Source organism: Taeniopygia guttata, chromosome W (genome assembly GCF_048771995.1).
Source record: "Taeniopygia guttata chromosome W, bTaeGut7.mat, whole genome shotgun sequence".
Lineage (NCBI taxonomy): Eukaryota > Metazoa > Chordata > Aves > Passeriformes > Estrildidae > Taeniopygia > Taeniopygia guttata.
Window position 1 is genome coordinate 3,267,161 of NC_133064.1, and position 15,426 is coordinate 3,282,586.

Below are 15,426 nucleotides of genomic sequence, written 5' to 3' on the forward strand. Positions count from 1 at the left end.
CCTCCCATCCCCCCCCCTCCCCCCGCAGGTCCTGCCAGCTGCATACTCACTGATGGCCGGGGCGATGCCTCCCACGGATCCGGGCCCGGGGATGTTCCCGGCCACGGCTGCGGCCTGAGCGGCGGCTGCGGCCTGAGCGGTGGCGGCCTGCTGCTGCATCTGCCGGTGGCACTGCCGCAGGTCGAACACCTGAGCGGGAAAGCGGTTTAATTCTAACCGGTTTAATTCTAACCGGTTTCATTCTAACGGGTTTAATTCTAACCGGTTTCATTCTAACTGGTTCGTTTCGAACCGGTTTAATTTGAACAAGTTTCATTCTAACCGGTTAGTTTGGAACAGGTTTAATTCTAACCGGTTTAATTCTAACCAGTTTAACTCTAACCGGTTAGTTTGGAAGTGGTTGGTTTGGAAGTGGTTGGTTTGGAACCGGTTTAATTTAAAGCGGTTTGTTTCTAACCAGTTTCATTCTAACCAGTTGGTTTGGAAGTGATTTAATTGGAAGCGGTTGGTTTGGAAGCGGTTTAATTGGAAGTGGTTTATTTCTAACCGGTTTAATTCTAACCGGTTTAATTCTAACCGGTTCGTTTGGAAGCGGTTTAATTGGAACTGGTTAGTTTGGAACTGGTTTAATTCAAAGCGGTTTACCTGGAACCAGTTAGTTTGGAACCAGTTTAATTGGAGCCAGTTAGTTTCTAACCGGTTTAATTGGAAGTGGTTTGATTGGAAGCGGTTAGTTTGGAAGTGGTTTAATTGGAAGCGGTTTAATTGGAAGCGGTTTAACTGGAAGTGGTTTAATTGGAACCGGTTTAATTCGAACTGGTTAGTTTGGAACCGGTTAGTTTAGAAGTGGTTTAATTGGAACCGGTTAGTTTGGAAGTGGTTTAATTGGAAGCGGTTAGTTTGGAAGCGGTTAGTTTGGAAGCAGTTTAATTGGAAGTGGTTTAATTGGAAGTGGTTAGTTTCAAACCGGTTTAATTCAAGCCAGTTGGTTTCTAACCGGTTTAATTGGAACCGGTTGCTTTGGAAGTGGTTTAATTGGAAGTGGTTCATTTGGAACTGGTTTAATTGGAACCGGTTAGTTTGGAAGTGGTTTAATTGGAACCGGTTAATTTCGAAGCAGTTAGTTTCAATCTAACCGGTTTAATTCAAACCGGTTTCATTCTAACCGGTTTAATTGGAAGCGGTTTAATCCTAACCGGTTTAATTCTAACCGGTTTAATTCAAATCGGTTAGAAACTAACCACTTCCAATTAAACCGGTTAGAAATTAAACGGGATAGAAATTAAACTGGTTACAAATTAAACCAGTTAGAAATTAACCAGTTCCAATGAAACCAGTTAGAAATTAAACCGGTTCGAATGGAACCGGCTGCGGCCTGAGCGGTGGCGGCCTGAGCTGCATCTGCCGCTGGCACTGCCGCAGGTCCAACACCTGTGGGGGTTAAAGTGGTTTAATTCTAACCGGTTTAATTCTAACCGGTTAGTTTGGAAGTGGTTTAATTCTAACTGGTTTAATTCTAACCAGTTTAATTCTAACCGGTTTAATTCTAACCAGTTCATTTGGAAGTGGTTGGTTTGGAAGTGGTTGGTTTGGAACCGGTTTAATTTAAACCGGTTTGTTTCTAACCGGTTTCATTCTAACCGGTTAGTTTGGAACCGGATAGTTTGGAACCGGTTAGTTTGGAAGTGGTTTAACTGGAACTGGTTAATTTCTAACCGGTTAGTTTCAATCTAACCGGTTTAATTCTAACCGGTTTAATTCTAACCGGTTTCATTCTAACCAGTTAGTTTATAACCAGTTAATTTGTAACTGGTTTAATTTCTAACCAGTTTAATTCTAAGCAGTTTAATTCTAGCCAATTTAATTCTAACTGGTTTAATTCTAACCGGTTTCATTCTAACCAGTTTAATTCTAACCGGTTTAATTGGAACCGGTTAGTTTGGAACCAGTTTAATTTAAAACGGTTTGTTTCTAACCGGTTTAATTTAAAGCGGTTTGTTTCTAACCAGTTTCATTCTAACCGGTTAGTTTGGAAGCAGTTTGATTGGAAGTGGTTTAATTGGAAGCCGTTAGTTTGGCAGTGGTTTAATTGGAAGTGGTTTAATTGGAAGTGGTTTAATTGGAAGCGGTTAGTTTGGAACCGGTTTAATTGGAAGTGGTTAGTTTGGAAGTGGTTTAATTAGAGCTGGTTATTTTCTAACCGGTTTAATTGGAACCAGTTACTTTGGAAGCGGTTTAATTTAAACCGGTTTGTTTGGAAGCGGTTTGATTAGAGCCGGTTATTTTCTAACCAGTTAGTTTGGAAGTGGTTAGTTTGGAAGTGGTTTAATTTGAAGCAGTTTAATTGGAAGTGGTTTAATTGGAAGCGGTTCATTTGGAGCCAGTTTATTTTAAACCGGTTAGTTTGGAAGTGGTTAGTTTGGAACCGCTTTAATTGGAAGTGGTTAGTTTGGAAGTGGTTTAATTGGAAGTGGTTGGTTTGGAACCGGTTTAATTGGAACCGGTTAGTTTGGAAGCGGTTTAATTGGAAGTGGTTGGTTTGGAAGTGGTTTATTTTAAACTGGTTAGTTTGGAAGTGGTTTATTTTAAACCAGTTTATTTTAATCTGGTTAGTTTGGAAGCGGTTTATTTTAAACCGGTTAATTTGGAAGTGGTTAGTTTGGAACCGGTTGGATTGGAAGTGGTTAGTTTGGAAGTGGTTTAATTCTAACCGGTTTAATTCAAAGCAGTTTAATTCTAACCGGTCAATTTGTAACCAGTTAGTTTCAATCTAACCGGTTTAATTCGAACCGGTTAGTTTCTACCCAGTTTAATTAAACTGGTTCAAAACTAACCAGATAGAATTAAACCAGTTAGAATTAAACAGTTAGAATTAAAGCGGTTCGAAACTAACCGGTTAGTTTAATTCTAACCAGTTAGTTTCTAAGCAGTTTCATTCTAACCAGTTGGTTTCTAACCGGTTCGTTTGGAATCGGTTTAATTGGAACCAGTCATTTAGAAGTGGTTTAATTGGAAGCGGTTGGTTTGGAAGCGGTTTAATTCTAACCGGTTTAATTCTAACCGGTTAGTTTCTAACCAGTTTAACTGGAACCGGTTCGTTTGGAAGCGGTTAATTTGGAACCGGTTTAATTTAAACCAGTTTGTTTCTAACCAGTTCCATTCTAACCAGTTAATTTGTAACCGGTTAGTTTCAATCTAACCACTTTAATTTCAACCGGTTTAATTCTAAGCGGTTTAATTCTAAGCGGTTTAATGCTAAGCGGTTTAATTGGAACCAGTTTAATTCTAACCGGCTTAATTCTAGCCAGTTTAATTCAAAGCGGTTTAATTGGAACTGGTTTTCTTTCTAACCGGTTTAATTCTAACTGGTTTCATTCTAACTGGTTAGTTTCTAACCGATTTAATTAAACTGGTTCAAAACTAACCAGTTAGAAATTACCTGGTTAGAAATTAAACCGGTTAGAATGAAACAGGTTCAAATTAAACCAGTTAGAATTAAGCCAGTTAGAATTAAACCGATAAGAATTAAACCGGTTAGAATGAAACTGGTTAGAAATTAAACCGGTAAAATTAAACCAACCAGTCAGAATGAAACAAACAAACAAAGAAATCCCACTCGTTATCCCAACAAATCAACAAAGAAAATAAAATAAAAAGAAATAAATAAAAATAAATGAAATGAAATGAAATGAAATGAAATGAAATAAAATAATGAAAAAATGAAATGAAATGAAATGAAATGAAATGAAATGAAATGAAATGAAATAAAAAATATAAAATAAAAAAAATGAAATGAAATAAAATAAAATAAAATGAAATAGAATAAAATAAAAATAAAATAAAATAAAATGAAATCAAATGAAAATAAAATAAAGTAAAATAAAGTAAGATAGAATAAAGATAAAAAAGAAAATAAAATAAAATGAAATGAAATGAAATAAAATAAAATAAAATAAAATGAAATAAAATAAAATAAATTAAAATAAAATGAAATGAAATAAAATATAAATAAAATACAATAAAAATAAAATGAAATAAAACAAAGTAAAATAAAATAAAGTAAAACAAAATAAAATAAAATAAAATTAAATTAAACAAAATGAAAAATAAAATGAAAAAAAATAAAGTAAAACAAAATAAAATAAAAAGTAAAATAAACTAAAATAAAATAAAATTACACTAAATTACATTAAATTAAACAAAATAATATAAAATGAAATGAAATGAAATGAAATAAAATAAAATAAAACAAAACAAAGCGCCGCCCACCTTGATGTAGGCGCTGGGGTAAATCTTGTGCACGGCGTCTCCCGGCGCTCGTCCCGCCTCCCTGTCCAGGTAATAACTCTGCACGAACACGGCGTGGTCGCTCAGGCACCGCACCCAAACGTCCCCTTCGCCTTTGCACTCCAACTGCACTCCCTTCCCGATGTGCAACCTGCGGGGAAACGCAAAATGGCGGCGTTGTTGGAAAAACAAAATGGCGGCATCAGGGAAGAGGTAGAATGGCGGTGTTGGAGGAAAAACCAAAATGGCGGCGTTGGGGGAAATATAAAATGGCGGCGGTGGGGAAAAAACAAAATGGCGGAGTTGGGGTTAAACAAAATGGCGGTGTTGGGGGAAAGGGAAAATGGCGGCGTTGGTGGAAAAGCAAAATGGCGGCGTTGGAAAAGAGGTAAAATGGCGGTGTAGGGAGAAAAACAAAATGGCGGTGTTGGGGGGACACAAAATGGCGGCGTTGGAAAAAAGGGAAAATGGCGGCGTTGGACAAAAAGCAAAATGGCGGCGTTGGGGGAAAACAAAATGGTGGCATTGGAAAAAAGGTAAAATGGCGGCGTTGGGAAAAAGACAAAATGGCGGCGTTGGAAAAAAGGGAAATCGGTGGCGTTGGAAAAGAGGTAAAATGGCGGCGTTGGGGGAAAAAAAAAATGGCGGCGTTGGATAAAAGGCAAAATGGCGGCGGTGGAAAAAGGGTAAAATGGCGGCATTGGAAAAAAGGGAAAATGGCGCTGTTGGGGGAAAAGCAAAATGGCGGAGTTGGGGGAAAACAAAATGGCGGCGTTGTTGGAAAAACAAAATGGCGGCATCAGGGAAGAGGTAAAATGGCAGCATTGGGGGAAAAAAAGTGGAAAAACAAAATGGCGAAGTTGGAGGAAAAGACAAAATGGCGGCATTGTTGGAAAAACAAAATGGTGGCGTTGGTGGGACACAAAATGGTGGTGGGGTGGGAAAACACAAAATGGCGGCGTTGGGGGGACACAAAATGGCGGTGGGGTAGGAAAATGCAAAATGGCGGCGTTAAGGGGACGGAAAAATGGTGGCGGGGTGAGAAAACGCAAAATGGCGGAATTGGGGGGAAAAACAAAATGGCGGCGTTGGAATAAAGGTGAAATGGCGGCGTTGGAAAAATGGTAAAATGGCGGCATTGGGGAAAAAGCAAAATGGCGGCGTTGGGGGGACACAAAATGGTGGTGGGGTGGGAAAACACAAAATGGCAGCATTGGGGAAAAAACAAAATGGCGGTGGGGTGGGAAAAAACAAAATGTCGGCGTTGGGGGGAAAGGTAAAATGGCGGCAATGGAAAAAAGACAAAATGGCGGCGTTGGTGGAAAAAAAATGGCGGCGTTGGGGGGACACAAAATGGCGGCGTTGGGGAAAAGGTAAAATGGCGGCGTTGAAGGAAAACAAAATGGTGGTGTTGGGGGGAAACAAAATGGCGGTGGGGTGGGAAAACACAAAATGGCGTCGGTGAAAAGGTAAAATGGCGGCGTTGGGGGAAAAACGTTGGAAAAACAAAATGGTGGAGTTGGAGGGAAAGGAAAATGGCGGCGTTGGAGGAAAACACAAAATGGCGGCATTGGGGGGACAACAAAATGGCGGCGGGGTAGGAAAACACAAAATGGCGGCGTTAGGGGGACACAAAATGGCGGCATTGGAAAGAAGGTAAAATGGCAGCGTTGGGGGAAAAAAAAATGGTGGTGTTGGAAAAAAGGCAAAATGGCGGCGTTGGGGGGGCTGAAAATGGCGGCGTTGGGGGGACACAAAATGGCGGCGGGGTGGGAAAAACAAAATGGCGTTGTTGGAAAAACAAAATGGCGGCATTGGGGGAAAAGCAAAATGGTGGAGTTGGGAGAAAAACAAAATGGCGGCGTTGGAAAAAAGGTAAAATGGCAGCGTTGGGAAAAAGGGAAAATGGCGGCATTGGGGGAAAAACAAAATGGCGGCATTAAAAAAAAGACAAAATGGTGGCGTTGGAAAAAAGATAAAATGGCGGCGTTGGGGAGAAATTTAAAATGGCGGCGTTGGAAAAAAGGCAAAATGGCGGCGTAGGAAAAAAGGTAAGATGGCGGCGTTGGAGGAAAAGGTAAAATGGCGGCGTTGGGGGAAAAACAAAATGGCGGCGTTGGAAAAAAGGTAAAATGGCGGAGTTGGGGGGACACAAAATTGCTGTGGGGTGGGAAAAACAAAATGGCGGCATCAGGGAAGAGGTAAAATGGCGGTGTTGGAAAAAAGGTAAAATGGAGGTGTGAGGGGAAATTTAAAATGGCAGCGTTGAGGGAAAACAAAATGGTGGTGTTGGGGAAAATATAAAATGGCCGCGTTGGAAAAAAGGTAAAATGGCAGCGTTGGAAAAAAGGCAAAATGGCGGCGTTGGGGGGAATTTAAAATGGCAGCGTTGGTGGAAAAGGTAAAATGGCGGTGATGGGGGAAAAGTAAAATGGCGGAGTTGGGGTGACACAAAATGGCGGTGGGGTGGGAAAAATCAAAATGGCGGCGTTGGGAGAAACACAAAATGGCGACGTTGGGGAAAAAAGCAAAATGGCGGCGTTGGAAAAAAGTTAAAATGGCGGCGTTGGGGGAGAGGTAAAATGGCGGCGTTGGGGGAAAGGTAAAATGGCGGCGTTGGAAAAAACGCAAAATGGCGGTGTTGTTGGAAAAACAAAATGGCAGCATCAGGGAAGAGGTAAAATGGCGGAGTTGGGGGGAAAAGCAAAATGGCGGCGTTGGGGGAAATGTAAAATGGCGGCGTTGGAAAAAAGACAAAATGGCGGATTTGGGGGAAACACAAAATGGCGGCGTTGGAGGAAAAGTGGCGGCATTGGAAAAAAGACAAAATGGCGGCGTTGGAAAAGAGGTGAAATGGCGGCGTTGAATAAAAGACAAAATGGCGGTGTTGGAAAAAAAGTAAAATGGCGGTGTTGGAAAAAGGTAAAATGGCGGCGTTGGGGGGAAAACAAAATGGCGGCGTTGGGAAAAAGGTAAAATGGCGGAGTTGGGGGAAAGGTAAAATGGCGGCGTTTGGGGACACAAAATGGCGGCGTTGGGGGAAAACACAAAATGGCGGCGTTGTTGGAAAAACAAAATGGCGGCATCAGGGGAAATTAAAATGGCGGCGTTGGAAAAAAGGTAAAATGGTGGTGTTGGAAAAAAAGCAAAATGGCGGCGTTGGGGGAAAAACAAAATGGTGGTGTTGGGGGAAAAGTAAAATGGCGGCATTGGAAAAAAGCAAAATGGCGGCGTTGGGGGAAAGTGAAATGGTGGAGTTGGGGGAAAAACAAAATGGCGGCGTTGGAAAAAAAAGCAAAATGGTGGTGTTGGAAAAAAAGGAAAATGGCGGCGTTGGGGGGACACAAAATGGTGGTGGGGTGGGAAAACACAAAATGGCGGCGTTGGGGGGAAAAACAAAATGGCGGCATTGTTGGAAAAACAAAATGGCGGCGTTGGGGGGGACACAAAGTGGCGGTGGGGTAGGAAAACACAAAATGGCGGCGTTGGGGGAAAAGTAAAATGGCGGCGTTGTTGGAAAAACAAAACGGCGGTGTTGGACAAAAAAGGCAAAATGGCGGCGTCGGGGGGACACAAAATGGCGGCGGGGTGGGAAAACATAAAATGGTGGTGTTGGGGGAAAAACAAAATGGTGGAGTTGGAAATAAGGTAAAATGGCGGCGTTGGAAAAAAGGCAAAATGGCGGCGTTGGAAAAAAGGCAAAATGGCGGCGTTGGGGGAAAAACAAAATGGCGGCGTGGGCGCGGTGATGTCACGGTGGGATGAGGTTTTGTTCCGGTTGTTTTGGAAGAGGAGGAGGAGGGGCAAGTAAAAATAAAGATAAAAATTGAAGTAGAATGAGAAATTGAAATAGAAATAGAAAATAAAAATGGAAATAGAAATAAAATTATAAATAAAAATATAAAATAAAAAATAAAAACTAGAAATATAAATAAAAATAAGAATAAGAATAAAAATAAAAGTAAAAAAAAGAATAAAAATAAAATAAAAATAAAAAAGCTTAAAATAAAAATATAATAATAGTAATAAAAATAAAAATACATATAAAATAGGAATGAAAATAGAAATAGAAATAAAAATAAAATTAAAAATAGAAATAGAAATAAAATAGAAATAAAAAAAGAATAAAAATAAGAATATAAGAATAAAACTAAAAATACATAAATAAAAATAAAAATACAAAAAAAATACAAATAAGAATAAAAATAAAAAAAACTAAAACTAAAACTAAAAGCAAAATTCAAAAATAGAAAAAAAAATAAAATAAAAGTAGAAATTGAAAAAGAAATTGAAATAGATATAGAAATAGAAATAAAAACATAAATAAAAATAAAATAAAAAAAAATAGGGATAAAAATTAGAATAAAAATAAAACTAAAAATAAAAAATAGAAATAAAAATAAAAACAGAAATAAAAAAAACCAAAAACAGAAATAAAAATAAAAAAAAAAAATAAAAATGAAAAGATAGATAAAAATTTAGAATAAAAATAAAAATAAAAGTAAAAATATAAAAATAAAAATAAAAATTAAAATTAAAATAAAAATGAACATAAATATATTAAAATAAAAAAAAGAATAAAAATAAGAATAGAAATAAAAATTAAAAACTAAAAATAGAAATAAAAGTATAAAAATAAAAAGGAAAATAAAAATAAAATAAAACTAAACAAAAAAGAATAAAAATAAAAATACAAATAAAACTAAATCTACAATTAAAAATAAAAATAGAAATAAAAATGAAAACAGAAATAAAAAATAGAAATAAGAAATAAAAAAAATAAAAATAAGAATAAAAACACAAATAAAAATAGAAATAGAAATAAAAATACAAATAAAAAATAAAAATAGAAATACAAACAGGAATAAAAACAGAAATAAAAATAGAAATAGAAATAAAAATAGAAATCGAAAGAGAAATAAAGAACTAGAAATAAAAATAGAAATAAAAATAGAAGTAAAAAATTGAAATAGAAATAAAAATAAAAATAGAATTAAAAATAAAAAGGAAAATTAAAATAAAATAAAACTTAAGCTAAAACTAAGACTAAAACTAAAAATAGAAATAGAAATAAAAATAAGAATAAAAATAAAAATAGAAACAGAAATAAAAATAAAAATAGACATAAAAACTAAAACTAGAAATAAAAGTAGAAATAAAAATAAAAATAGAAATAGGAATAAGAATAAAACTAGAAATAAAAATCAAAGTAACAAATTGAAATAAAAATAGAAATAAAAGCTAAAAATAGAAATAGAAATAAAAATAAAAACAGAAATAAAAACTAAAACTAAAACTAAAACCAGAGAAGAGCCCTGCACCGAGCGGCTGCCGCCATTTTCCCTTTTTTTTACTGCCCCTACCGGACTCTCTCGATGGCCTCCGTCCGGTGCACGTTGGAGAGCTGCCCCAGGCAGAACCGGTCCCCGCCGGAAGGATCCACGTAACCGTCCACGGTGACCACGGGACAACTGGAGGGGACCTTGAAGGTCTCTCCCACCTGAACGTCCATCTCGAAGTAGGCGATGGAGCACCAGTACTCCGGCGCTGGAAAAAAAAGAGAAAATCTAAAATTATTTGGTGAAATTGTCGCTGGTTCGGTGTCAATGTTGGAATTTAAAATGGCGGAGAAAATTCAAAATGGCTGCTGAAATTGTCACCAGTTTGGTGATGCGCTGTTGGAAATCAAAATGGCGGAGAAAATCCAAAATGGCTGCCAAAACCGATTGCCGGTTCGGTGCTGATGTCGGATTTCAAAATGGTGTCGAGAAAATCCAAAATGGCTGCCGAAACTGATCACCGGTTCAGCGTCGACATCGGAATTTAAAATGGCGGAGAAAATCCAAAATGGCTGCCGAAATTGTGACCAGTTTGGTGACACGCTGTTGGAATTCAAAATGCCGTTGAAAATCCAAAATGGCTGCCGAAATCGTCACTGGTTCGGCAACGCGTCGTCAGAACTTAAAATGGTAGAGAAAATCCAAAATGGCTGCTGAAATTGTCACCGGTTTGGCGATGCGCTATTGGAATTCAAAATGGCGAAGAAAATCCAAAATGGCTGCCAAAATAATCACCGGTTTGGCAATCCTGGTTGTCAGAATTCAAAATGGCGGGGAAAATCCAAAATGGCTGTTGAAATCGTCGCCGGTTTGGCGACACGCTGTCGGGATTCAAAATGGCGGAGAAAATACAAAATGGCTGCTGAAATCGTCACCGGTTTGGCATCAATGTTGGAATTTAAAATGGCGGAGAAAATCCAAAATGGCTGCCGAAAAAAATCACCAGTTTGGCGACACGCTGTTGGAATTCAAAATGGCATCGAAAATCCAAAATGGCTGCCGAAATTGTCTTTGGTTCGGCGTCGACGTTGAAACGCAAAATGGCGTCAACAAAATCCAAAATGGCTGCCAAAACTGATTGCCGGTTCAGCGTCGACGTCAGAACACAAAATGGCGTAGAAAATTCAAAATGGCTGCCAAAATTGTCATTGGTTTGGCGTTGACGTTGGAATTCAAAATGGCGTCAACAAAATCCAAAATGGCTGCCGAAATCGTCACCGGTTCGGTGTCAACGTCAGAATTCAAAATGGCGGAGAAAATTCAAAATGGCTGCCGAAATCGTCACCGATTTGGCGGCGACGCGCGCTGGTTGTCGGAAATCAAAATGGCGGAGAAAATCCAAAATGGCCGCCGAAATTGTCACCGGTTCGGCGTCGATGTCGGAATTCAAAATGGCCAAAAAAATGCAAAATGGCTGCCGAATTTATTGTGTATATAGCAAAAAAACTATAGAAAAGCGGCATTTAATAGAGGTGCTTTATAATGTATTAATAGATAAATATTAATATATTATATGTAAATATGTAAGTAGTATATTTATAATTTTCCCTCCAATATATATTGGGGAAAAAATAAAAATATTTAATGTCTAATGTAACATAACAAATATAGAAAAGCACAATTTAATATAGGTGCTTATTAATTGATTAATAAATAAATATTATTATATTATATATAAATATATAAATCTTTAATGCGATAAAATATATAGAAAAGCAACATTTAATATAGATGCTTTATAATGTATTAATAAATAAATATTAATATACTATATGTAAATATGTAATTATTTTATGTATAATTTTTCCCCATATATATTGGGGAAAAAATATAAATATTTAATGTGTAATGTAGCATAAAAAATATAAAAAAGCACCATTTAATATAGGTGATTTATAATATATTAATAAATAAATATTAATATATTATATATAAATATGTAATTGTTATATTTATAATTTCCCCCCATATATATTGGGGAAAAATATAAATATTTAATGCGTAATGTAGCATAAAAAATATACAAAGGCAATATTTAATATAGGGAATATATACTGGGAAAAAATATAAATATTTGACATGTAGCATATAAAATATAGAAAACCGCCATTTAATAGAGGTGCTTTATAATGTATTAATAAATAGATATTATTATATTTTATGTAAATATGTAAATATTATATTTATATTTTTTCACAATGTATATTGGGGAAAAAATATAAATATTTAATGTGTAATGTAGCATAAAAAATATAGAAAAGCACAATTTAATAGAGGTGTTTTATAATGTATTAATATATAAATATTAAAATATTATATGTAAATATGTAATTATTATATTTATAATTTTTTCCCTCCAATATATATTGGAGAAAAAATATAAATAAAATTAAATATATAAATATTTAATGTGTAATGTAGCATAAAAAATATAGAAAGACGCCATTTAATAGAGGTGCTCTATAATGTATTAAAAAATAAATGTTAATATATTATATATAAATATGTAAATATTATATTTTTTTTTTTCTGAATGTATATTGGGGAAAAAATATAAATATTATATTTGTAATGTGCCATAAAAAATATAGAAAGGCACCATTTAATATAGGTAATATATATTGGGGAAAAATATAAATATTTAACATGTAGCATAAAAACTATAGAAGAGTGGCATTTAACATAGGCGATTTATAATGTATTAATAAATAAATATTAATATATTATATATAAATATGTAAATATTATATTTATATTTTTTCCCAATATATATTGGGGAAAAAATATAAATATTTAATGTGTAATGTGGCATAAAAAATATAGAAAAGCACAATTTACTAGAGGTGCTTTATAATGTATTAATAAAAAAAATTAATATAGTATACGTAAATATATAAATATTATAATTTTCCCCCAATATATATTGGAGAAAAATAATAAATATTTAATGTGTAATGTAGCATAAAAAAAATAGAAAAGCACAATTTAATATAGGTAATTGGGGAAAAATATAAATATTTAACATGTATATAGGTAGTAGGTATTGAGGAAAAAATATAAATATTTAATGTGTAATGTAGCATAAAAAATAGAGAAAAGCACAATTTAATATAGGTAATATATATTGGGGGAAAAATATAAATATTTTACATGTAGCATATAAAATATAGAAAAGCGGCATTTAATAGAGGTGCTTTATAATGTATTAATAAATAAATGTTAATATATTATATATAAATATGTAAATATTATATTTATAATTTTTTACCAATATATATTGGGAAAAAATAGAAATATTTAATGTGTTATGTAGCATAAGAAATATAGAAAGGCACCATTTAATATAAGTGCTTTTTAATGTATTAATCAATAAATATTGATATATTATATGTAAATATTATAATTTCTTACCAATATATACTGGGGAAAAAATATAAATATTTAATGTGTAATGTACCATAAAATATATAGAAAGGCGCCATTTAATATAGGTAATATATATTGGGGAAAAAATATAAATATTTTACATGTAGAATATAAAATATTGAAAAGCACCATTTAATAGAGGTGCTTTATAATGTATTAATAGATAAATATTAATATATGATATATAAATATGTAAATATTATATTTATAATTTTTTCCCAATATATATTGGGGAAAAAATAAAAATATTTAATGCAAAATGTACCATAAAAAATATAGAAAGGCAAAATTTAATTTAGGTAATTGGGAAAAAAATATAAATATTTAACATGTATATAGGTAGTAGGTATTGAGGAAAAAATATAAATATTTAATGTGTAATGTAGCATATAAAATATAGAAAGGCACCATTTAATAAAGGTGCTTTAAAATGTATTTATAAATAAATATTATTATATTATATATAAATATATAAATATTTAATGTATAATGTACCATAAATATTATAGAAAACGACAATTTAATATAAGTAATTGGGGAAAAAAACATAAATTTTTCTCACCGGGATGATTCGATATCGGCGGCTGAAACGCGAGTTCGTTGTGAACGGGCCCTTTAAAAAATAAAAAAAAATTCAATTTTTTCACCCCAAAATTCCTTTTCCTACGGGAAAAATTTACATTTTCATTTACATAAATTTACATTTGGGGTTCGCGTCAAAATTTGGGGTTCACACCGAAATTTTGGGGTTCACATCCAAAATTTTGAGATTCACACCCAAAATATGGGGTTAATGTCCTAAATTTGGTGTTCAATGCCAAAATTTTGGGGTTTACTTCTAAAATTTTGGTGTTCAAACCCAAAATTTGGGGTTCACGTCCAAAATTTGGGGGTTTGCACCCAAAATTTGGGGTTCATGTCCAAAATTTTGGAGTTTGCACCCAAATTTTGGGGTTTGCACCCAAATTTTTTGTGTTTTCACCCAAAATTTGGGCTTCACATCCATAATTTGGGGTTCAGACCCAAAATTTGGGGGTTTCACGTCCAAAATTTGGGGTTTTCACACAAAATTTGGGTTTTACATGAATAATTTGGGGTTCAGACCCAAAATTTGGGCTTTTTACCCAAAATTTGGGGGTTTCACCCCAAAATTTGGGGTTCATGTCCAAAAGTTGGGGTTCACGTCCAAAATTTGGAGTTCACGGACAGAATTTGGGGTTCAGGTAAAAATTTGGGGTTCACATCAAAAAATTTGGGGTTCACGTCCAAAATTTGGGGTTCACGTCCAAAATTTGGGTGTCACGTCCAAAATTTGGGGTTTGCGTCCAAAATTTGGTGTTCACGTCCAAAATTTGGGGTTCACGTCCAAAATTTGGGGTTGACCTCCAAAATTTGGGGTTCATATCCAAAATTTTGGGGCTCACACCTAAAATTTGGGGTTCAAACTTAAAATTTGGGGTTTGCACCTAAAATTTGGGGTTCACGTCGTAAATTTTGGGGTTTGCACGCAAAATTTGGGGTTCACATCCAAAATTTGGGGTTCATGTCCAAAATTTGGGGTTCAGACCCAAAATTTTGGGGTTCACGTCCAAACTTTTGGTGTTTGCGTTCAAAATTTGGGGTTAAAACCCAAAAATTTGGGGTTCACGTCCAAAATTTGGGGTTCACGTCCAAAATTTGGGGTTCACACCCAAAATTTGGGGTTCGCATCCAAAATTTGGGGTTCACGTCCAACATTTGGAGTTCACATCCAAATTTTGGGGTTCACAACAAAAATTTGGGGTTCACACCCAAAATTTTGGGGTTTTCACCCAAAATTTGGAATTCACACCTAAAATTTGGGGTTCAGACCCAAAATTTGGTGTTCACGTCTAAATTTGGGGTTCATGTCCAAAATTTTGGGGTTCAAGTCCAAAATTTGGGGTTCACACCCAAAATTTGGGGTTCAAGTCCAAAAATTTGGGGTTCATGTCCAAAATTTGGTGTTTACAATCAAAATTTTGGGGTTCACGTCCAAAATTTGGGGTTCACACCCAAATTTTTTGGGTTTTCACCCAAAATTTTGGGGTTCATTCCCAAAATTTGGGGTTCACATCCAAAATTTAGGGTTCATGTACAAATTTTGAGGTTCGCGTCCAAAATTTGGGTTTCACGTCCAAAATTTTGGGGTTTGCACCCAAATTTTTTGGGTTTTCACCCAAAATTTGGGGTTCATGTCCATAATTTGGGGTTCATATCCAAAATTTGGGGATTCACACGAAAATTTTGGGGTTTTCATCCAAAATTTGGTGTTCACATCCAAAATTTGGGGTTCACGTCTAAAAATTTGGGGGTTACACTAAAAATCTGGGGTTCACACCCAAAATTTGGGGTA

The 15,426-nt window shown here is 35.0% G+C and overlaps 1 protein-coding gene across 1 annotated transcript in view; it reads right to left on the reverse strand.

Annotated features, from left to right (window-relative positions):
• The window catches only part of LOC121468129 (mothers against decapentaplegic homolog 4), a 36,990-nt gene that overhangs the window by 5,959 nt on the left and 15,605 nt on the right, over window positions 1-15,426 (reverse strand). Inside the window, exons 7-10 of the mRNA XM_072922953.1 lie at window positions 13,615-13,665; window positions 9,651-9,834; window positions 4,270-4,438; window positions 51-189 (exon numbers count right to left, since the gene is read on the reverse strand). Coding sequence (XP_072779054.1) covers window positions 51-189; window positions 4,270-4,438; window positions 9,651-9,834; window positions 13,615-13,665 — 543 coding nt within the window. The remainder of the gene's footprint in view (window positions 1-50; window positions 190-4,269; window positions 4,439-9,650; window positions 9,835-13,614; window positions 13,666-15,426) is intronic.